This window comes from Panthera leo, chromosome C2 (genome assembly GCF_018350215.1).
Source record: "Panthera leo isolate Ple1 chromosome C2, P.leo_Ple1_pat1.1, whole genome shotgun sequence".
NCBI classification, from domain to species: Eukaryota; Metazoa; Chordata; class Mammalia; order Carnivora; family Felidae; genus Panthera; species Panthera leo.
This window is the reverse complement of record NC_056687.1, coordinates 9,354,177-9,377,110: the sequence shown is the minus strand read 5'-3', so window position 1 is coordinate 9,377,110 and position 22,934 is coordinate 9,354,177. Positions and strand designations below refer to the sequence as shown.

Sequence of the window (22,934 nt, the reverse complement as noted above, 5' to 3'; positions counted from 1 at the left end):
ACAAGCTGAAATCATCTTTCGGTAGTAGAAGGGAGAGGGGGAAGCTACCTGACAAAAACTAGACAAGATGTAGTAGGACGCTAGCGAGAGAGAGAGCAAAGAAAGAAACTGGAAAAGATTGCCTAAGATGGTGCTGACAGGCCTGGGATCAAGTAGGAAAAGTTTTATTAATTTTTATCAAAAATAACAACTGCATTTGTTGGCCAAGCAATTCCACATACAATGTCTTGCTCAGACTCAGTTATGCTGAATCTGAAATGATGAATTTACATCCAAATGCTGATATTCTACAGGTAGCTATAGGTCAAGAGAAAGGTCAGGACTGGAAACAGAAACCTGGAGTCATTCCCAGAGAAGACACAGGTGAAGCAATGAGAAATACACTGACATTCCCACAAGAGTTTAAAAGAACATAATGGTATTCCTAAAAAGAGTATTAATTCTCTTTGAACACTGCCCATGGGCCTCTGAGAAAAGCTACATGTGTCTGTTAATACCAATCAACAAAAGATTCCTTTTCTTCATCACTGGCACCAAAAGATCAAAACTGTACCTCCTCTTGATACAGAACTTCTGAAGAGTTTCCGTCTTCTGATCCGGCTTGTTCTTCCTCTTCCCATCTTCATACCAAAACTGCAGTTTCTGTTCAGGTGCCCAATCTAATATAAAAGCTTTTTCTTTGCCCTTCTTTCCAGTTGTATGATAAGCACTGTTCTTCGTACCTACAAGGATTTGAATACACAAGCTTATGTTATTTGCTAAACCATTTCTCTAGTGTTTCTGTACACAAACCGTTTACACTGTAAGCTAAATCATCATTCCTTATGCAGTAAGGGATTGCCCATTATAGTGCTCCCTCTGAAACAGTTTTATATTAAGGTCCTACTAAATGCTGACTAATCATCAAAATCCTCAACTATTTCACCACTGTGTGCTTTGGTGACTTATGCATCTCAATTCAAATCAGCATTTACTAAGCACCAACCTAACATACTTGGAAAAAACAATGGCCATAAAGCTTCTATAAGCTAAGTCTTAGAGGAAAAAAGAAAACATTCTGGGATGCCTGGGTGGCTCACTTGGTTAAGTCTGACCCTTGATTTCAGCTTAGGTCATAATCTCACAATTCATGAGCCCCGCTGCGCTGACAGCAAAGAGCCTCCTTGGGACTCTCTCCCCCTCTCTCTCTACTCCTTCCCCACTCGCACACACATGCTCCCTCTCTCTAAGCAGTTTGTTTTTCTTTAAATGCTCTTTCAATGTGAAGTAATTTGTTCTTAGAACTAGGATCCTGAAATCAATAGAAGTAAAGGGGAGTTTGCAACAAATTACAGAGGAAATGACCACCAAGAAGGCAGACAAAACAAGGAAATGATCGTGAAATCTACACTGACTATTGGAATATTACTCAGCACTCAAAAAGAATGAAATCTTGGGGCACCTGGTGGCTCAGCTGGTTAAGCATCCGACCTCAGCTCAGGTCATGATCTCACAGTCTGTGGGTTCTAGCCCCACATCAGGCTGTGCTGACAGCTCAGAGTCTGGAGCCTGCTTTGGATTCTGTGTCTCCATTATTCTCCGCCTCTCCCCTGCTCACACTCTGTCTCTGTCTCTCTCGCTCTCTCAAAAATAAATAAATGTTAAAAAAATTTTTTTAAACAATGAAATCTTGCCAATTGCAACAATGATTTCCATATGTGGAATTTTTTTATTTATTTTTGAGAAAGGGGGAGAGGGGCAGAGAGAGAGAGGAAGACACGGAATCCCAAGCAGGGTCCAGGCTCTGAGCTGTCAGCACAGACCCGACCCAAGGCTCAAACTCAAGAACCCTGAGATCATGACCTAAGGTGAAGTGTGATGCTTAACCAACTGAGCCACTTAGGTGCCCCAACATATGTGGAATTTAAGAAAGCAGATGGGGACACCTGGGTGGCTCAGTTAAGAGTCTAACTTCAGCTCAGGTCATGATCTCCTGGCTCATGGGTTCGATCCCCGCATCAGGCTATGTACTGACAGCTCAGACACTGGAACCTGCTTCGGAGTCTCTGTCTCCCTCTCTCTCTGCCCCTCCCCTGCTTGCATTCTGTCTCTCTCTCTATGTCTCTCAAAAATAAATAAACATTAAAAAAATTTTTTTTAATAAAAAGAAACAAAGCAGTGAACATCGGGGGAGGGAGGGAAAAGCACAGGATAATAACAGAGAGGGAAACAAACCATAAGAGATTCTCAAAGACAGAGAACAAACTGAGGGTTGGTGGAGGGGAGGTGGACAGCGGGACGAGCTAAATGGGTGATAAGCATTAAGGAGGGAACTTGCTGGGTGTTACTGTATCATTAAATTATTAAGCATTAAATTCTCCTGAAACCAGTACACTATATGTTAATTAAGGTGAATTTAAATTTTAAAAAATGGTATTTTCCTGCTAAAAAATGACCACTGCAGTTTTTACATGGTACTTCTTTGGAAGCATAAAAAATGAAATCCATTAAGCACACCAGCATGATACAGACAATGGAGTGGAGTATTATGCAGCCATTAATAAGAGGAAGGTATGCACTGTGTTCAAGATACATTAAGCGAAAAACATAAAGTTGCGGAACATTCAATGATCCCATTGGGGTTGGCTTTTGACGCATCCTGTATGTTTATAAAACAAGAGGATTTAAGGAAGGTTATTCAAAAGACGTGCCCGGGCAGGGGGCCTTTACTATTCCTTTGGCAGCCTCCTGTCCTCTGCCTTACATGTGTCTCAACACATAAGTGACACAACAGGACTATTCCTTAGGGGCGGGCATATGTATGCAGCGTAACCACAGGACTGCTTTTAAACTCTTCGACTGACTCGTAAACACCGGACCGAAACGAGGAAGAAGTCCTGGCGCTATGGCGACCCCACCCCCGCGGGGGGAAGGCTCACTGATCTACCCCAAGTCCCGAGGCCAACCGCGGCCCGTCCCCTCCGGTGCCCAGCGCTCCGCCCGCACCCGGACGCCGGGTGACAGCGCGACGAACGCCACGGGCCTCGCTCCCACAGGCACGGACTCGCACGGGAGGCCGGGTCTCGGCCCCGGCGGTACGAACTCCCGGCCGCAGGCTCCCGCGCACCCCCAGCGCGACTCGACCGCGGTTTAAGCGGCTACACCCGCTGAAGGACGTCCAGGTGACGGGGGCGACGGCCGTCGCAGCGTAACGCCAGGCCTGGCGGGGGTCTGCGAGCTGAGCTCTTCTCTTCACCCCGAACAGTGAAAACATACGGAGAGCTCCAGCGCTCCCCGACCCCGGGACCGGGACCCCGGGTTCACCGCTTTCCGTCTCCCCGTCGTCCTGCCGGCTCACCTCGCGGCGGCGGCGCCGGGCACACCGCACGAGGAAACCAAAATCAGCGCCCCAGGGAAACGTGGGTTAAGGCAAGAGCCCAGCGTCACACGGAGAGGTCGAGCTGCCACGCCCGCTTCGAGTCCTGACCAACCCAAGTCCTCAAGCGACTCGCGGTGCTGTAGCCCCAGCTTCCTGGCGTGCGACTGCGCCTGCGCCTTCGTGTGCGCGTGCGCCCAGGTTCCCGGAAACGTCACGGCCGTCCCCCCACGCCGCGCCGGGGTCAGGGGTAAGAAAACCCAGCGGTCCCTGGGCAGGGAAGCTGAGCTCCATACAGCTGGCCTGCGGAGTCCTTCCTTCCCTAATAGAGGGGACGAACCTCCTCCGGCGTGCGTCCCGACCCGGCCCCTAAAGCCGCCAGGCCCCGCCTGGTCCCTCCATCCACCGACTCGGGCCGAGGTAGCGTCCTAGCAGACAGCGTCAGGCCCTACCTGCCAACCTTTGCCTTGACCCCGCCCCGCCCTTCCCTTCCCCGGCCGACCCGGCCTCGCCCCTTTACTCGGTTAGTCCCGCCCCACTTCACGTTCTTTAGCGTAGCTCTCCCGGTACCGTCTTTACCGAAGTTCAAATCCTTCCTGGATATGGAGCTCAATTTCTGCCTCCTTCCCCGCCTTGATTGCCATCTATGCTTAGTGACTTGCTTGCAGAGAGTACATTGGGGAAAGGGGAGAATATTAACTACAGTGGAGAAACCTGGCTGATACTCCCTGGTCACGTGATGAGGATTCATGGTAATCATGTTGATGTTGGGTTCACCATATGTAAGAAGGGTAGTTCATCTCTGGTATTCCTCCCGAAACCTCATAGCCCCAGTTCTTCCTTGCGGAAAATACCAGACAAACCCAAAAACACCCGACCATATATACATTGACAAAAGCTGTCAAGTTCGTGTAAAACAAGTGAACTCTGAGAATCTCTCATTAGGCGGAGAAAATTAAGGAGCCATGACGGTAACATGTAATGCGGTATTCTGGAGGGCATCCCGGAAAAGCATCACAATCTCACACAAATGCATTCAAAACAGGAAGAAAAGGACCACATGAAACAAGGATTTTCCTTTCATGAGGGAGGAAAAAAATGCCTACAACCTTTTTCTAGATGGGAATTGACAAAGATGCTCCCCTTCAGCAAACTCAAGCCAGGCTGCTCTGAGGCTGCTTCTCAACCAGACCTCAACCCTGGCCTATGAAAAGTACAAACTCAGAACAACTGGTTTCATCCACTACCCGCCCCCTACACACACAAATTAAAAGACTTAGCATTATATTTTCAAAAAGCAAACACTAACATAGTTTCTAATAGCTCACAGCCACATCCTTAAGGTGACCCTAGCCCTCTATACCTGCCAAAAGAATATCTGTTTGTTCTAACCAACAATTGATAATGGGCCCTTCAGCACCCTTTATTAGAGGATTTACTAAAAAGGATTCACAATTTGAGTCCTTCCTCTGTCCATTTGAGGTATAAATCTATCTCTTACACCTCAGTAGTGTCTTAAGGATTTGAAATGTTATCATCAGAAAAGATAGGGCCTCTGTCTCCCAGTCTCTGTGTAGCCCACACAGCTGGCCTAATGGCATTTACACTGACACACTCTTGGTAATTCTTCATTTCCCTGACTCTACTCAAGCCCCTCCATTCCCCCTCTCTGTGCCCTTATTCTCCCTTTAAAACACTCAGCCACCTCTGTACAAATCCAAGTTAAGTTCATTTCACGCTGGGCCCAATTTCCTGTTTCAATAGTATATTCCTGATTAAAATCTGTCCTTACCACCTTAACCAGTATCCAGCGTTGTTTATCTTTGATAAAATTAAGTACATTGCTTAGATTTTCATATCTCCTAAGCAGCTCAGTCACAATTTGATTCCGGGAATTAAAATTCATGCACCACCCTTTTAAGAAGGCTTATTGAACAAGCTTAGAATGTAAGAAGAAAAGCCAGTGTCAGAGTTCTGTGAGGGTAAATAATCATGGGCAAGGGAAGACCCTAAGAGCTTCATAACTTGTCATTTAACAATACTGTTTTCCTACATCTTTTATGTTAGTAGACACCATAGAACTGGGTACTTTAGGACAGAACAACTGTTTTGAACCAGTGGGTAGTAAAGATGTGGGTTTATTCCACAAGTTAAAAGACATGATAAAAATTCTTTCTCCATATAGCAGCCAGGATGACCTCAGACTTGACTCACAACTAACGAGTATCTTCCATGCTAAACATCAGCAGTACTAACAGAGATCTGGGGCCTTCATCTTTACTCTTTTGTTTTCTTTCTCAAGTTGTTCAGAGGTCACACAAGGTGCTATGTATGGAAAGTGGTGGTGACCTCGCAAATACACAACCAGGATCGAGACCCAAATGTGACGGGGCAAAAAAAGAAAAAAATCATCAAAACAGAAATTAATTCACTGGCTTTAAATTAGCATGCTTTTCAAAAAAATAAAGTTTCAAAACATTTCCCATACTTAAATCTGTCCTTTCCTTTGTGATGCTTCCCCTGTCCTTATGCTTACAAAGTCCTTTTCCCACAAATTTTAGTTATATTTCCTTACACTTGTTTTATGGTTACATTTATAAAACTATAAATTTAAGAAGTGAGAAGGCACTTTTTTGTCTTGTTAGAAATTAACCAGTGTACATTATGCAATCATTTTTGGGATAGTTCTTTCTTACCCCCATAATTGTTAATACCACTTTCATCATAAGCTAAATTCATATTTCCGTGTGATATTTTATGCATTGCATTTTCTTGAGCATCCTGCGTCATTGGCCATCAAGTCTTGTGTTCGTACAAGTACCAAAAGGATAAACAAATCAGCCAGAAAATATGATTCGTGGTCCTCTTGTTTTGCCTTTTGAAACAGCAGGCCTCTCACCATGCCCAAAGTTCCCTGCACACTATGTACTATCTCTGTGGCTTAATTTGGTGAATTTAATTCATCCCACTTCCTTTTCACACTGGCTCACCCCAAGTATAGAAGAAAGTAGGGAGTGGTGTGGAGGGAGGCCAGCAAATGGCAGACCAAGTATACACTTTGATAAAGGAGAAAATCCAAAACAAAGCACTTAGTTATCTTGAGTGAAAAAAAAAAAAAAATCCCCAAAGGTTACACTGCACAACTCCATCTCTATAACATTTTTGAAACAATAAAATTTTTAAATGAAGAACAGATTACTGCTTCCCAAGGAATTGAGTGGAGGCGGGGGTGGGCAACAGAGAGATGTTTGGCTATAAAAAAGCAACAATGGGGATCTTTGTGCTGATGGAAATGTTTTCAACATCTCTAGTGGTGGACAGACAAACCCAAGCATGTGATAAAATTGTATAGATCCAAATACACAAATAAGTACAAGTAAAACTGAGGAAATCCGAATATGATTGATGGATTGTTTTCATGTGACTATCCTTATTATGATATCCTACTATATTGTTGCAAAATTTTACCATAGATGAAAACTGTGTAAAGCGTAAGGAATCTCTGTATCTTTTTTTACTGCTATATGCAAATCTGCAATTATCTCAATAAAAATTGGGGTCAAAAAGAAGCGAAGGGGTTTCCCAAATTGTTTGTTTTTTGCAACTAATTGGAAACCCACCTTGAATTGCAACATAATTGGAAACTATCTAAAGCACTGCTTGTAAATTTCTGTTGTAATGGAGATACTATAGATCTGCACTATCCAAAACAGCGGCCACTAATACATGTGACTAGTAGCGCTTGAAATATGGCTAATGTAACTAAGCACCGAATTTTAAGTTGTATTATTTCGATTAAATTTACATTTAAATAGCCACTCATGGCTATCATACCAGGCAGTGCAGAAATGAGATTTGGTTTCATAGTCCCCTTTTCCTCTGTTGTAAATAAGAAATAAGAGGGGCGCCTGTGTGGCTCAGTCGGTTGAGCGTCCGACTTCAGCTCAGGTCACGATCTCACGGTTTGTGAGTTCGAGCCCCGCATCGGGCTCTGCGCTGACAGCTCAGAGCCTGGAGCCTGCTTCTGCTTCTGTGTCTCCCTCTCTCTCTGCCCCTAACCCACTCGCCTTCTGTCTCTGTCTCTCTCAAAAAATAAATAAACATTTTAAAAAATTTTTAAGAAAAAAGAAAATTCATTTCCCACCATTGACCTAATTTATGAACTTCTTAGGATCCATTTCCTCACTTTAAAATGGGGAGGGACGCCTGGGTGGCTCAGTTGGTTAAGTGGCCTACCTCAGCTCAGGTCATGATCTCCGGATTCACAGGTTCAAGTCCCGCATGAGGCTCTGTGCTGACAGCTCAGAGCCTGGAGCCTGCTTCCGATTCTGTGTCTCCCTCTCTCTCTGCTGCTCCCCCGCTCACTCCCTCTCTCTCTCTCAAAAATTAATAAACATTAAAAAAATAATAAAAAATAAAATGGGGACAATAAGATGCACCCTGACAAGTTATTCTGAATGTAAGAAAGGGCTTCAAACCCCTCCTTCCACCTGTACACTGCAGAACCTGCATACAAGTAACCTGATGACCCTGCAAGTGTCGGGGGAGGTAACCCTGTGACGATTTAGTGACTGTTCCCCACTCTAACGTGAAAACCAACCAAGGACAAACCGGTAGATTTGCTTTCACATACTTAGGGAAGAAAACAACACACACTTGATCTCCTAGCTTATTCCACAACTATAGTTCCAAACACTTCAAGAGATTTTTTTTCCTCACCCGGAAAAACAAACAAAAAAGTCCCTACAAATGCCCTATTTGTTGAATTACACAAGTCAATGGTTGAATAGTTGAGAGGATACAAAGAAAAACCCTTGGAGAACCAGGGATACAGGCTCAGTTTAGACTCAATGAGGGACATGGCCAAATAGAATGATTCTCTCCGCTGCCAGGCGGGCAGCTACCTAACCAGCCTCTGCCACCCACCTGCCCTTCCCATTCTCCACCACCCCTGGGAGGTTCCCGGGAAGCCACGCCCTAAGGGGGAGGTGCGTCCCGCCCGCGCGCTCCTAGCGCCCTCTAACCCCGCGCAGGCGCGCCGAACTTGGTGCGTAAACTCCAGAGGCACCGAGCGCAGCGAACGCCTTCTGAAGGTCCGCTCCCCGCGCAAGTACTTCGCGCACCCCACGCGCAACCATGTCGTCACACCCCGCGTGGCTCTGGTAACCGGGGCCAACAAGGGTATCGGCTTCGCCATCGTGCGCGACCTGTGCCGGCAGTTTTCGGGGGACGTGGTGCTCACGGCGCGGGACGAGGCGCGGGGACAGGCGGCAGTGCAGCGGCTCCAGGCCGAAGGACTGAGCCCCCGCTTCCACCTGCTGGACATCGACGACCTGCAGAGCATCCGCGCCATGCGCGACTTCCTACGCAAGGAGTACGGGGGCCTGGACGTGCTGGTCAACAACGCGGGCATCGCCTTCAAGAGTAAGGGGATGGGGGCACGCAGGGGAGGTGGACACCACGGAGCACCTCCAGCCAGGGTGGGCTGCATCTGTTGGGGAAATCGCTGCGGTGGGGCTCTCAGCGCCTGTGGCGGCCCAAATGGCTCCGTAGGGCTGAAGGAGGGATGGGGGACAGGGGTGGGGCCCGGAGCCAAGTCCCAGGGGAATCACAGCGCTTTTCATCCAGAGTGACCTTTGTGTTTCCTAAGACTCCTCGGATTCTTTCCAGGTTGTCACAGGGTTTCTCTGGGATTGGGCTTCAGGGCAGTTGGGTGGATTTTTAATGCATTTTGAAATAAACAAGAAAATGGCACAAATTGGTGAACACAGATCCCGTGTGTGCCCCCTTCACCCACCCTCCCCAAGATGGTGCCATCTTACAACATTCTCCAACCTTATCAAATGAGGACATTGTCATTGGCACAATACTATGAACTAGAGGCCAGTTTTACAAAAAATTCACCACATTTCACATGCACTTTTCCTTCATATGCCATTCTGTGGAATTTTACCACATGGCTGCTATTAACGCTAATCTCTCTCCCTGAAAGCCAATGATCCGACACCGTTTCATATTCAAGCGGAAGTGACGATGAAAACAAACTTCTTTGGTACCCGAGACGTGTGCACAGAACTGCTGCCTCTAATGAAACCCCAAGGTAGGTGTGACAAGGGACCCAGGCAGTGGTGTTTCTGGAATGATCTTGCCGCTGCCTCTATGACTTCATCTGCGGGCCCTGCTCCCTCTCCCTGCTCAGCCACACTGGCCTCCCTGCTGTATCCCCACCTGGACAGGTGCCCTTCCCCTCAGGACTCTGTACACACGTGTCCAGCACTCAGCAGTGCCCTCTGTCCCACTGGCCTTTCACAACTGGCTTCTTCTTCTCCTTTATATCTTCATTCCAAACTCTCCTCCCAGAGGCCTTTTTCTGGCTCTGTGTCCTCACGGGTGCACTTCCCTGGGGATTTCTTCCTGGACCCTTCCTTCTCCCTCTCCCTCCCTCTGAGTGATCTTATTCAGGCTAGTGGACTCTTCCCTATCCAAACTTGTTAGGGCCCCCTAAACTCTGTCACCTGCCTAGAACATTCCCAGAGCCCCAGACACACATAGTTCTCCTCCTGCCTCTCTTTCTCCTCAGGACGCCCTGCCCAGGCCAGGTGCAGATCCCTCCCCATCGCCTCCAGAAGGCCTGCACACTCACATGTGCCACAGATGGCCACAGGCCAGTGGTCTATCTCCAGGCAGATGAGGCAGCTCTACTGTCCCTCAGGCCTGCTGTCACCTGGAGAGGCCCCCATACCACTGCCTCCGTCCAGGCCTGCTCAGGCTGCCTATATGCACATTTTTTTCCATAAGCATACGTACAGTACTATAAATATATTTTCTTTTATTTACGATTTTCTTAACCTGTTCTCTACCTTACTTTATTGTAAGAATACATCATGTATGTTAATCGACTGTTTATGTCATGGATACGCCTTCAGTCAAAATCAAACTATCAGTAAACTTTTGGGGAAATCAGAAGTTAATGTAGATTTTTTACTGCATGGGGATTCAGCAATTCCTAATCCCTGGGTTGTCAAGGTTCAACTGTATTTGGATCAGGAAGCACAAAACCAGAAGTAGTTAGCAATGCTCCATTGACAGGTGCTCAGGGAAGGACTATGATACAGAAAAACCCAGAATTAAGGGAAGAAAATTATTGATTGAATGTAACTTCAAGCTTAGTTGGTTGGTTGTGATCGGTCGTCCTTAGGTTTCAGTTTTGTAAGTTTGAGGCATTTACAGGCATTGATTTTGGTTTGCTACATATGCCACCAGGGTATTAGAGCCACTGCAAAGTAATGGCCTCCTTGTTTAATTAATTTAACAGTATAGAAATTAGCTGACAGTCAGGTAAATCCAGTTTTTCATCAGGCTTGTCATTTTCCATCAGTATTACATCCTGAGCAGACGGTCACTCAGTCTTCCGGTACATTTGCTCATCACTCTCCATAGCATCATATGATTCATTTATAAATGGTAGTTGAATCTTACTAAGAAGTCCAATGTGATACCACGTCACAGTGCAGTAGCACATCTAACAGAAAAATAAGAATCAAGAGATGCTGGCACATTGCTAGAGTCCCACTTGGTCACTCACAGTCGGTTCGGTCCATATCACATGAGCAAATCTGCCACAGAGATGTCACTCAGGTTCTCAGGCCTACATTCATCCTTGTCAGCGTGTTCTTATAGGAGCCATTTCCGATTTCCTGTGGAGCATCTGCTCAGCGCCCTCCCCACCAGAGCATTTCTCAGGCATCATCGGAGACATTATGGGTATGACAAGTTTAGGACCGTCCTGTCCTTGACTCATGCAGGCAGTCTTCATTAATGCTCACAGCAAACTCATGATACTTCAGTGGAAATTTTCTAGTACCAAATCTTAGCGAAACTGGAATTCATCTTTCTTTGCCCTTCTCCATAACATTTTGTGTTGTATTTTAGGCAGAGTGGTCAATGTGTCTAGCATAGTGAGCCTCAGATCGCTTAAAAACTGCAGCCCAGGACTGCAGCAGAAGTTCAGAAGTGAAACCATCACAGAGGAGGAGCTGGTGGGGCTCATGAACAAGTTCGTGGAAGACACAAAGAACGGGGTGCACAGGAAGGAGGGCTGGCCTGATACTGCATATGGAGTGGCAAAAATTGGTGTCACGGTCCTGTCCAGAATCCATGCCAGGAAACTGAGTGAGCAGAGGAGAGGGGACAAGATCCTCCTGAATGCCTGCTGCCCTGGGTGGGTGAGAACAGACATGGCCGGACCTAGAGCCACTAAAAGCCCAGAAGAAGGAGCAGAGACCCCCGTCTACTTGGCCCTTTTGCCCTCAGATGCTGAGGGACCTCACGGGGAGTTTGTTATGGAGAAGAAAGTCGAACAATGGTGAACCGAATTCATGGTTCCATCTATGGGGCCCTCTGTGAAACCCCCTCCCTTGCCCAAAAGAACTCTTTCCCTGTCAATACTATCCCTATCCAAAACAAAACAGAGTGTAAAATATCCCTACTTGTATTTGAGTAGTCTGCTAATTCTGTGAAAGATTTTTTATTTTAGCTGTGAAAAGGCAGAGAAAAATGAAATCACTGAAATAACACCAGAAATGAATAAATGGTTCTTTATAAAATGCCTGTTTGTACAGACTGTATATGCTAAACCAGCAGAAAAATCTAATACACCTGAGTAGATGAGGAGAAGTTACAGTCTAGTTCAAGAGTAAGCAAACATTATAGAAAGAGACAGATAGTAATACTTTTAGCTTTGCAGGCCACACAGTCCCTATAGGATCTACTCGGATCTGCTGTTGTAGCTCAAAGAACCCAGAGCCAACACATAAGCCAATGAGCATGGTTGGATGTGCCAGGGAGCATTTTTCACCAGCCTCTAGTATAACATGGGCAACACATCTGCTGTGATCTCTTAAAATATCGGATTCCTTGGGAAAAACAATCGCCACGTGTGAAATAGGAGTGAGAACACAAGATACATCCATACGGCGATCTGAGACAAGGGGAGGAACTGAGTAAGATTGAGTGTAGATCATGACTCCCAAGTGACTCGCCCCAGGACACCAAAGTGACAGAAGATTCTTCCTGCCCAAACCAAGCCTGGCTCCTGTGGGCCTGAATGAACACCCACCACCTACCTGCCTCCCTTCACAGGAACATCCCTGTTCTAAAGATGCTTCTACTTACTGATTACATTTCTTTTTTTATATATATATGAAATTTATTGTCAAATTGGTTTCCATACAACACCCAGTGCTCATCCCAACAGGCGCCCTCCTCAATGCCCATCACCCACCCTCCCTGCCCTCCCACTCCCCCCCATCAACCCTCAGTTCTCAGATTTTAAGAGTCTCTTACTTTTCACTCTTCACCAGGGATTTTCAGGCTTACCCAAATGAAAGGTGACAGACCCAGAAAACAAGGGTAGGGTCCGTATTTTAAAAGCTTTTCACTTCAAAGGGGTGAATAATTTCCTCCCTGTGAGCTTGTATTTCTAATCTGACCATGAGGAAACTCAATGTGTAGAGCAGCACAATAGAATCTCAATTGCTCCTTTGGCAATCCATCGCAAACATCTTTTTTTTTGATACCATAAAAATAACGCCATATATATAACATTTATTTACTGTGACCTTGGAAGAACATAAAAAATAGGCAATTTAGGCAAATGGGATTATATAACCATTAAACATTCTAAGCAATGCCTCAGCCCTCAGTGACCTTCATAAACATTCCCTCCCTCTCAGGGCCCACTGGCAGTCACACTGAGGGAGAAGCCCAAAAGTTAGGACAAGACCTAATTCTCTACTTCTCCCTCTTGAATTTCTCTTTAAAAAGCACGGGGATCTTGTCCCCAAGGGCAGTTCTGTGTAAGCAACTAAACTGAATTTTGCAAAGAAAGCAACCTTATCCATTCTGCAGAGAAAGAAGGACACATGCTCAAGACAATATCCGTGCTCCTTTTTTTCTGCTGGGGTTTTCCCAAAATAATTTTCATTCACCTACCATGAATCTCAACCCCATATAAATCCATGACCAACCACCTTTATTTTGGGGAGCACAGCATTCCAACCAGAACCAATGCTGGGCCTAGAGGGAGGGATCCTAAGAGGGCACAGGCCTGGTTGGGCTCACAGTGCAGCCCCGGGGGAGACAGATTTGGTATAGAGAGCCTTCTGGTACCTTCGTTCTAACTTTCTTGAAAGGACGAAGGCGGGGCCTAGTGTTCTAGGAGTCACAGCACTGAATCCCAGCACACAGTTCTGGGTCCAGGCCTCCGCACCACTGGCCCTCTGTGTGGCCCACAACACCATCCGTCCCACACACAGGGCCTCCCTAGCACTCCACACGGTCATGCCATCACACATCCCACGTGCCACTGGTGACTGGGGCCAACAAGGGCATTGGCCTCGCCATCGCACGCGACCTGTGCCGGCAGTTCTCCGGGGACGTGGTGCTCACGGCACGGGACGAGGCGCGGGGACGGGCGGCCGTGCAGCAGCTCCAGGGCGAGGGCCTGAGTCCACGCTTCCACCTGCTGGACGTCGACGACCTGCAGAGCATCCGCGCCCTGCGTGACTTCTGCGCAAGGAGTACGGAGGCCTGGATGTGCTGGTGAACAACGCGGGCATTGCCCTTGCTAGTAAGGACATGGGAAGGCCAGGAGACCTCCCTTAGGGGACCAGCCAGGGTGAGTTTGGAGCTGGTGTCTGAACCGCTGCTGTGGGGCCATAGCTCCGAGGGGATCAAGAATACGCACCCTAGGGAAGAAGATAGACTGGAGGCAGAGGGAGAGAGGACCCTCCAGGAACTGCAAGCCTTTTCAGCCAAAGGACCTTGGCATTGCCATAGATCAGGCTCTCAGGGACTTCACCTGGGTTTTTGCATGTTTCTCTCTTTGAGAATCTCCATGAGTCTTTTGTTTGTTTATTTGTATATTTTGAGAGAGAGAGAGAGAGAGAGAGCAGGGAGGGGAAGAGAGAGGGAGAGAGAGAATCCCAAGTAGGCTCCACACTGTCAGCACAGAGCCCAATGTGGGGCTTGAACTCAAACTGCAATATCATGATCTGAGCAAAGTCAGACGCTTAACCGACTAAGGCACACGAGTGCCCCTCCATGAATTTTGACTAATTTTGAAATAACACAACAAATCCCACAGGGTCATATGCAGAGATGCCTTGTGCACCCTTACCTTAGCTTTTTGCAATGGTGCCAAATTACAAAGCTAAATAGCATCACTGCGTGAGATAATTCCCTTTGGAACAAAGTGTACACTAACCTACACACTTGAAAATTGACCAGATTGCACATACAACAAAAATGTTACTGTCACTGCATGGAATCTTCTTAGAAGGCTACTACTTACTAACCTACTCTCTTTCTCCCATACCAGCTAATGACCCCGCCCCTTTACATATTCAAGCAGAAGTGACGATGAAAACAAACTTTTTGGTACCCGAGACGTGTGCACAGAACTGCTGCCCCTAGTGAGACCCCAAGGTAGGTGTGACGACTTACAGCAGTACTGTTTCTGGAATGATCTGGCCCTGCCTCTCTGACCGCATCTACAGGCCCTGCTCCCTCTCCCTGCTCAGCCACCCCGGCCTCCCTGCTGTGTCCCCACCTGGACAGGTGCCCTTCCCCTCAGGACTCTGTACACACGTGTCCAGCACTCAGCAGTGCCCTCTGTCCCACTGGCCTTTCACAACTGGCTTCTTCTTCTCCTTTATATCTTCATTCCAAACTCTCCTCCCAGAGGCCTTTTTCTGGCTCTGTGTCCTCACGGGTGCACTTCCCTGGGGATTTCTTCCTGGACCCTTCCTTCTCCCTCTCCCTCCCTCTGAGTGATCTTATTCAGGCTAGTGGACTCGTCCCTATCCAAACTTGTTAGGGCCCCCTAAACTCTGTCACCTGCCTAGAACATTGCCAGAGTTCCAGACACGCATAGTTCTCTTCCTGCTTCTCCCTCTCCTCAGGATGTCCTCCTTTCCCTCCTCAAATCCCAGCCCTCCAACCTCCCCCCGCCCCACACCTCTACCTAAAACTCTAACACACATCTAGATAACACTTGTGCTTTCCCAATATAATCCTGGTCACAGACCCCACCATCCACCCTCCATGACAAATGAGGTCACCATGCCCACCTCCTGATTATCACTGACCAGGTCCTAACAGTTGCCCTATGGATTTGCCCCCAACCTTCTCCATCCCAACTCTCCAACAGAGACTCAGCTGTCATTTCTGGCCAATTGTAACCTTCCAAAGAGACGCTACTTCTTCAGTCTTTTCCTTTCTGGTTATTCCCTGTACTTTCTGGGTGCTCATTTACTCCCAAAAGTCTAGGACCAAAGCTCAATCCTGAGCATAGCTTCTAGGGATCTCTGTCGTCAGACCTGCCAAAGTCCAGGCCCATCAGTTCCCCTCACCTTGTTCAATGTTTGCACAAAACAAACTGCTATAATTCCCTGGTTCTAAACCACTTTAATATTTACCTCCACGTTAATATGATGGGAGAACCACCACTCGTTTAGTACACTGAGTAAGTGAGGTGACACTTTTAGAAAGATCAGGGTGTCTGGCCTGAGTGAGCACATGCGTATACAGTTTACTGTCAGTTCTGCCCCCACTGCCTCTTCATTCCTGGAAATTTCTACTACTTCTCCTTCTACCACTGGTTTCACCGGCACCCAAAGGGCGGCTCTCAAATGTCCCCTGACTCCTTTACTCACCATAAGGTTGATGTGGGACGAGTTCCTTGTGCCAGCATCACACTTCCTACACGTATCCCTTAGAAGGCAAAACTCACTTCTGGCCGATTGTTTTCTCACCTACAGAACAGTGTGGGTGCCTGCTGTGTATTTGGTCATGGACCAGAATGAGAAATGAGTGTTCTCCTGCATTTGCTGAGGCAGGCTCTAATCAAACAACTGATCCTGACTCAGAAAAATTAGACTCAGGGACCTAGAAATGCAAGCTGTACTCTCAGTGTAAGAGCAGGGTTTTCTTGACTTTGAAAATAGGAGAGTTCTTCCATTGTTTGGGGGGATGGCAGCCACAGCAGTTCATGTTACCATAACTTTACACCCTTTAGCAAGACTATCTGGGAGAAATCCTAGCTAGCATAACCAAAAGCAAATACTTTCCCACCTCCCACCTACTTTGGAAACCAGGATAGAAAGAACAATCTTGAATGACGTCCACCAGATCTCTCTAGTTCAGAACCTATTCAAAAATGCAATGTCTGCTTCCAATGTCTGCTTTGGGTTCTGGCATGAAAGGACAAACCAAAAGACAGAATCGTGAACCTAAGGTCACAATAGTATATGTTCATTCTTCTTACTTTTTAATCCTTTCTTCAAAAAGAGTTTTACTGAAATAATTTAGCCACAAAAACAAAATACTAAGAATCTACAACACCCAGGTGCCCACCACCAGTCTTAACCAGGCAATCAGTATCAAGGTCATGCAAACCCTTTCCCACATTCTATATCATTTCCCTCCCCTGCCCCGCAAATTCCTATTCCTGAATGAGAAGGATACTCTCTTTAAAAGGATAAGCTGTTGTTCCTCTTTATTGTCTTTATCTATGGTTTTATTTCAAAAAGATATTAAGATATAAACATCTCTAAGGAATTGAGCAAACTGGAAATCTGAACATTGTTGTTCATCAGATATTAGCTTAAAGTACTAGGCGGAAATACAGTCTTGTTAACGCTGCACTTATCAAGGAAACCTTAAAAAAGGTGTTCTCAACCTTCATTTGAAAAGGTACTGCTTTGCAATATCCTTAGTCTGAAACGCCACTAGAGGAATTTGCTTGGAAAATTACAATAGTAAACGTAACTCACTCACACACACCCTCTGACATATTGGTTCTAGAAAGGATAGGTGGCTGGGCATTCTAGATGTGATGTACTGGGCATCTTATATATGGTGCCCATTAATAACATGGAGGAATAATGAATCTCAAGGTCACGAGCACAGCTGGTTGCAGACTGAGGTCATGGGACATCCAAACTAGTGGTTCTTCCCACTACTCAAGGTCCTCAAATCATTTTTACTTGATCCCCCTCTCCAAATGAAGCCTTACCTGGTAAGTTTAGAGAAACAACATAAGGACTCTGCTTGATCGGGCCTATGTCTTCCTCGTCTCAGGGCCCCAGGTACCTCAGGGAAAACCACAGGAGGCACATTTAAAACCCTGAGGTGTTTTGTGAAAACCCCCTATCAGTCCAGAGACTTAACAACTGGTCCTCTTGGTATTAGAAAACATGAATCTTCCAGGGAATGTGATGAATGTGAAATCATCAAAGGTCACAAGAACCAGCTTGAACTTACAGACTCTGAATAGCCTTGAGAATCAAGTAATGCACTTGAAATTTGTGACTCCCAATGAGATGATGTCTAAAATACCCTGCGTTGTGTAGATCACTGTGGCTCTGCTTGAGGACAGTGAGGTTTGGAGAGTAGGAGACAGAGATTTCCTAACAATAGATCCCTGGTCACATACAGAGTAATGGTCTGGATAAACTGTAAGCCCAACACACACCCCGGCCCCACCAGCACAAGAGTCCTTTCTTACCTGGGTAATGTGCTTTTCGTAGTGACTGTGACAGGGCAACTGTCACACTACCTCACGCACAGTGTCACATACTTAGAGTCACACATACAGTCTCTGTCTCACGCACACTCCCATTCACATACATATCACACACTGACGTGAACTCACACACCCTTAGCACAAGGACACTGGGATGGTCCATACACTTCTTAGTATATAGGCTGCGTGCATTCCGAAATGACACTGAAAGCCATGAGTCCACGCTGACGACAAAAATGTTTGGATCAGAGTCTTTGCTGTATAAACTCCACAAGTGCTTCCCATTCCTTCTCATGTGATTCCTGTCCTGAGCTGTCAGACCAGAAGCATCTACCATCTCTCCCAGTTCTAGGCGAAGCCCCCTGACAGCCACCCTGCCCGCTTGGGGATGTGTTCAGTGCATGGGACAGGCCTGAGGAAGAGGGTTTGGTTGCAGCATCTACTACCAGGAATTTACCTACAAAACCTTTTACTCCCCATCACGCTTACAGGTAAGCATTTTCACAGCTGATACTAGACTTCCTGAGATAGAAAATAGAGAATAGGAAAGAGGTCATCACTTCATTACAAACAGCCTACAGAACGTTAGTAGAGTTTTCCATTTACTATCTATACTAAAGGTACTTAAGAAACTGGCTCCGCACCCTAGGGAGTAAATGTAGCAGTCTTTCTACTATAGCAGTTACCCAATGTTGGTTCCTCTACTTCTGTCTTATTTCACACACTTCTGTTTTTGAAACTTCAAATCGTTAATGTTACTTTTGTTGTGAAAGAGGCAAATGATTTTTGAAAATGAAATAAACTAGTGAGAAGTAATAAAATCGGAGAGCTGCTTACTAAAACATCTAACTTTTCTAAAAATATTGTTTAATGTTTATTTATTTTTGAGAGAGAGAGAGAGAGAGAGAGAGCGAGAGAGAGAGAGAGCTGTCAGCATAGAGCCAACGCGGGGCTCGAACTCACAAACCACAAGATCATGACCTGAACCAAGATCAAGGGTCAGACATTTAACTGACTGAGTCACCCAGGTGCCCCTAAGTTCCATTAATCTTAGCTTAATATGTTGTAGATGGAAGGAAGTATGGAGTAACTGACTCCTTTCTCAAAGGTATTCATCTTAGAAACCTGTTACATTAATAAGACAGTTTCTGCAATTCATTTTAATTGTCTCTAAACACCACCAATGAGAATCACAGGGTCATGCATTATCTCTTACACTGAACTTGTATGGCACTGACATTCCTTAGTGGGATGGAGCTCAGAGTTAAGTGACCATGACTGTCTTTCCCGGATATTTACATAAAATAGGGATAGTTTCCTAATTTATTGAAGCTCTTACTGTTCGTAAATTCTCATAATCTTTCTATTAGGCTAAAGATACTCATGTAGATGGAAAAATAGTAAACTATTTATACATGTCAATGTAAGTTCACTTTTATGAATAATAAATATATTTTTGAAAAAGAATTAGTGAGAACTGTGAGATTGCTTTACACTTCTAACCACTTTACTGAGATACAATTCACATATCATACACTTTACCCATTTCAGGTATGCAATTCAGTGGAATTTAGTATATGGACAGACTTGTGGAACAATCACTTCTTTAAGATTAGCATACTGTCATCACCCCAAGGAGAACCTGTGCCCTTAGCACCAGCCCTCTTTTCCCACAATCCCACTGCCTGAAGCACCTCTAATCTATTATCTGTCTGATCATCTACTTCTCTGGACATCCCATATATAGAGAATCATATAATGAGTAGTCTTTTGTGACTGGCCACTTTCTTTTGGGTAATGTTATCAAGATTCATCCATGTTATAGCATTTCTTTTTTATACTATCTTTTTAACATGTGACTGTTCCTTTGCCCCTTCCCATAACTATATTGCCTGGTGTTTTCTCACTGCTCCCAAGTTGATGAAATTCCAACATAGAGAAAATACCACACACCTTAGCCCACTGAGGTGATTTCTTTTTACCTGGTTTTATCAGAGGGACAGCCCACAAAACACATGCAGTCTGTTCTTCTTCAAAAGGTCATCACTAAAATGATCAGATGTTTGTTGGTTAGTAGACACTTGTTCATAGAGCACTGGCCATGGGACCATAAGATGTTAAGATGGTTCCAAAGGGGACCTGTGAAGAAAAGTGGCTCTCTACTCATGATTGCAGTGAGCACCGACTTACCTTCTGATAGCACGTTCCTGTAGAAGTCACTTTCTTTTCTTTATGGGACATCTGGGCACTGCACACCCCATTAGATCATTTCTCTGACATCCTCTGAGACATTATGAGTCTTGCAAGGTTCAATATTGGATTGTGTCCTTCATTTATATAGGAAGACTACATTCACACTCCTAGAAAACTGGTAACTGTCTCCCAAATGGGCAAATCTAAGGGATTTTGGTATTCATCATTCTTACACATGCGATTCTACATGACCATTTGTGTTGTATTTTAGGCAGTGGCCACTGTGTCTAGTATAATGAGCTTCATAGTTCTTAACAACTGCAGCTCAGAACTTCAGCAGAAGTTCAGAAGTGAGACTATCACAGAGGAGGAGCTGGTGGGGCTCATGAACAAGTTTCTGGAAGACACAAAGAGCGGGGTACACAGGAAGGAAGGCTGCCCTGATATGAAAGTACTCACATATGGAGTGTCAAAGATGGGTATCACTGTCCTGTCCAGAATCCATGCCAGGAAACTGAGTGAGCAGAGGAGGGGAAACAGGATCCTTCTGAATGCCTGCTGCCCTAGGTGGGTGAGAACAGACATGGGTAGACCTACAGCCATTAAAAGCCCAGAAGAAGGAGCAGAGACCCCCATCTACTTGGCCCTTTTGCCCTCAGATGCTAAGGGGCCTGACGGGGAGTTTGTAATGGAGAAGAACATTGAACAATGGGGACTCCCCCCCCACCCCAGTTCCCTCCATGGGTCCCATTATGATACTTCCATGATATGAACAAAAGGACTACACTGTTAACAATGTTCATATCAGAGGAAGTAGAAGGAGGAGGAGGAGGAAAAGGAGGAGGAGGAAGAACCACTGTCCATATTGAGTACTTAAATTGAATTGGTTACTAATTCTGGGAAGTCTTTTGTGATTTCTTCTGTGATATATGAGAAGAAAAAGTGGAATTAATGCCAACCAACAATGAATGAATATCATAGATGAATAAACAATTATAAGTAAATGTCCATGTGTGCAGATTGTTTCTTGCCAACCAGCCCCAAAGTCTAACAGACCCTAAGTTAGGTCAAGAGCAGGGACAGTTTCACTCAGGTGTTGGTAAACATTAGTGAAAGAGCCACATAATGAATATTTTTGCCTTTGCAAGCCAGTGGTCTCTAATCAAATCTGCTTTTGTAGCTTGAAAGTCACCAGAGACAATATATAAACCCATGAATAGGGCTAGATTTCCCTAACTAGCATACTTTATCAGCCTCTACTACAAAATAGACATCGTTGTGGTCTCTTTAAATAGCAAACTCATTGGGGAAAAAAAAAACACAATTGCAAGGTGTGAAATGGGAGTGAGCACTAGAGGCATATCCATGAGACAATCCATGAGGAAAAGTGAATAAGGATTGGTATCAATGGATATGAAAGAATTACTGTCAACTCTCAAGGTGAATGCGCTATTCATGTAAGGAGAAACGGTCAAGTCTGTAACATTAACATGGTCCAGCAAAATCTCTACAGAAGGCGAAGGATAGTAACACACTCATCACTACTGAGACTAGTTTGGTGGATACATGGGTGTCCACAGTCCTATTCTTTCCACTTTCTCTTTGAAAGCTTTCAAAACAAACATCTGGAAATGAAAAGATCCTGGCTCTGCCACCTACGGGTTGACCTTGAGCAAAATCCTGCATGTTGCTGTATGTCAGTCTCCTCAAGTGTACAATTCGGGGGAAGTCTTAGGATTTCCATGAAGAGTAAAGGAACTAATACAGGTGAACCGGCTGAAAACAAGGGCGGTGCAAAGTGCCCTCCATAGGCGTCTCCGGACTGGGACCTGACACATCCAGGGCCCTGAGGGGAGCTTCTTACTGCCACACACCCAGCCTGGCTCCCTAGGGGCCTCCGTGAATGCCCACCACCTCCCACCCCTCACAGAAGCATCCAGATTGTTCAGACTCCCTCCTCTCATGATTATTTTTTAGTCTTCACCAGGGGTTTTTAGGCTGACAGAAATGAGAACAGATAGGCCCTGCAAAGCAAAGGCACGGTTTTGTTTTTTTCCTTTAAGTTTATTTATTTGGAGAGAGAACATGAGCAGGGGAGGGCAGATAGAAGGGGGAGAGAGAGAATCCCAAGCAGGCTCCTTACTATCATCACAGATTCTGAGGCACAGCACGATCTCACAAGTCATGAGACCAATACCTGAGCCAAAATCAAGAGTTGGACGCTCAACTGACTGAGCCACCAAGGCGCCCCATGGGGTAAGGTTTCTATTTAGAAAGAGGTTTCCTGTGGGGCGCCTAGGAGGCTCAGTCGTTAGAGCATGGGACTCTTGATCTCAAGGTTGGTAGTTGGAACCCCACGTTTGGTATAGACATTACTTAAAAACAGCCTTTTAAAGAATAAAATGAAATAAAAAATATAAGTGAGGTTTCCTTTAACGTTTTCTCTTCAACAAGGCTGTTAATTTCCTCCCTGTTAGCTTGTGTTTCTAAAATGAACCTTGAGGAGTATCACTATCAAGGACAAGACATATCACGTCTACTGCTAGTTTAGAAATATATCCCAGCATCACAGGTCTGTGTTCCTCAATACTTTAAAAATAACACCTAATTACATATAATACTTATTAACTGTGACCTTAAAGAAAACAAAAAAGCAAGCACTACAGGCAAACGGGATTGTGTAACCATTAAATTAAACATTGCAATCATTGCCTTGGCCCACATGAACTTCATAAACATTGCCTCATCTGGGGGCACACTGGGACTCACACTGAGGGAGGAGCCCTGCCCACACCCCAG

The 22,934-nt window shown here is 45.6% G+C and overlaps 2 protein-coding genes and 1 pseudogene across 6 annotated transcripts in view; 2 read left to right on the top strand and 1 right to left on the bottom strand.

Annotated features, from left to right (window-relative positions):
• The window catches only part of SETD4 (SET domain containing 4), a 136,653-nt gene extending 133,231 nt beyond the window's left edge, over window positions 1–3,422 (bottom strand). For 4 of the 5 annotated variants that reach the window (XM_042955255.1, XM_042955256.1, XM_042955257.1 and 1 more), the window contains exons 1-2: window positions 3,338–3,422; window positions 554–722 (exon numbers count right to left, since the gene is read on the bottom strand). In XM_042955255.1, coding sequence (XP_042811189.1) covers window positions 554–626 — 73 coding nt within the window. In that variant the 5' untranslated portion in view covers window positions 627–722; window positions 3,338–3,422. Of the gene's footprint in view, window positions 1–553; window positions 723–3,337 lie in introns of those variants that run through there. The other variant, XM_042955258.1, reaches the window with a different exon arrangement.
• LOC122198399 lies at window positions 2,885–11,961 on the top strand. Its single transcript, XM_042903007.1, has 5 exons — window positions 2,885–3,127; window positions 3,260–3,775; window positions 8,248–8,779; window positions 9,348–9,455; window positions 11,288–11,961. The coding sequence occupies exons 1-5, from the start codon at window positions 2,885–2,887 to the stop codon at window positions 11,722–11,724; spliced, it is 1,836 nt and encodes a 611-aa protein (XP_042758941.1). The 3' UTR covers window positions 11,725–11,961.
• A 267-nt stretch (window positions 11,962–12,228) lies between these two features.
• On the top strand, window positions 12,229–17,693 carry LOC122198396 (annotated as a pseudogene).
• Window positions 17,694–22,934: the final 5,241 nt, after the last annotated feature.

Bases quoted from the DNA above. Each gene is read 5' to 3' on its own strand.
- LOC122198399 (XM_042903007.1), top strand. From the start codon at position 2,885: ATGGCGACCCCACCCCCGCGGGGGGAAGGCTCACTGATCTACCCCAAG. The intron at 3,128-3,259 runs GTTTAAGCGGCT...AAACATACGGAG, and splicing joins CCCAGCGCGACTCGACCGCG to AGCTCCAGCGCTCCCCGACC. The intron at 3,776-8,247 runs GTAGCGTCCTAG...CTCCGCTGCCAG, and splicing joins ATCCACCGACTCGGGCCGAG to GCGGGCAGCTACCTAACCAG.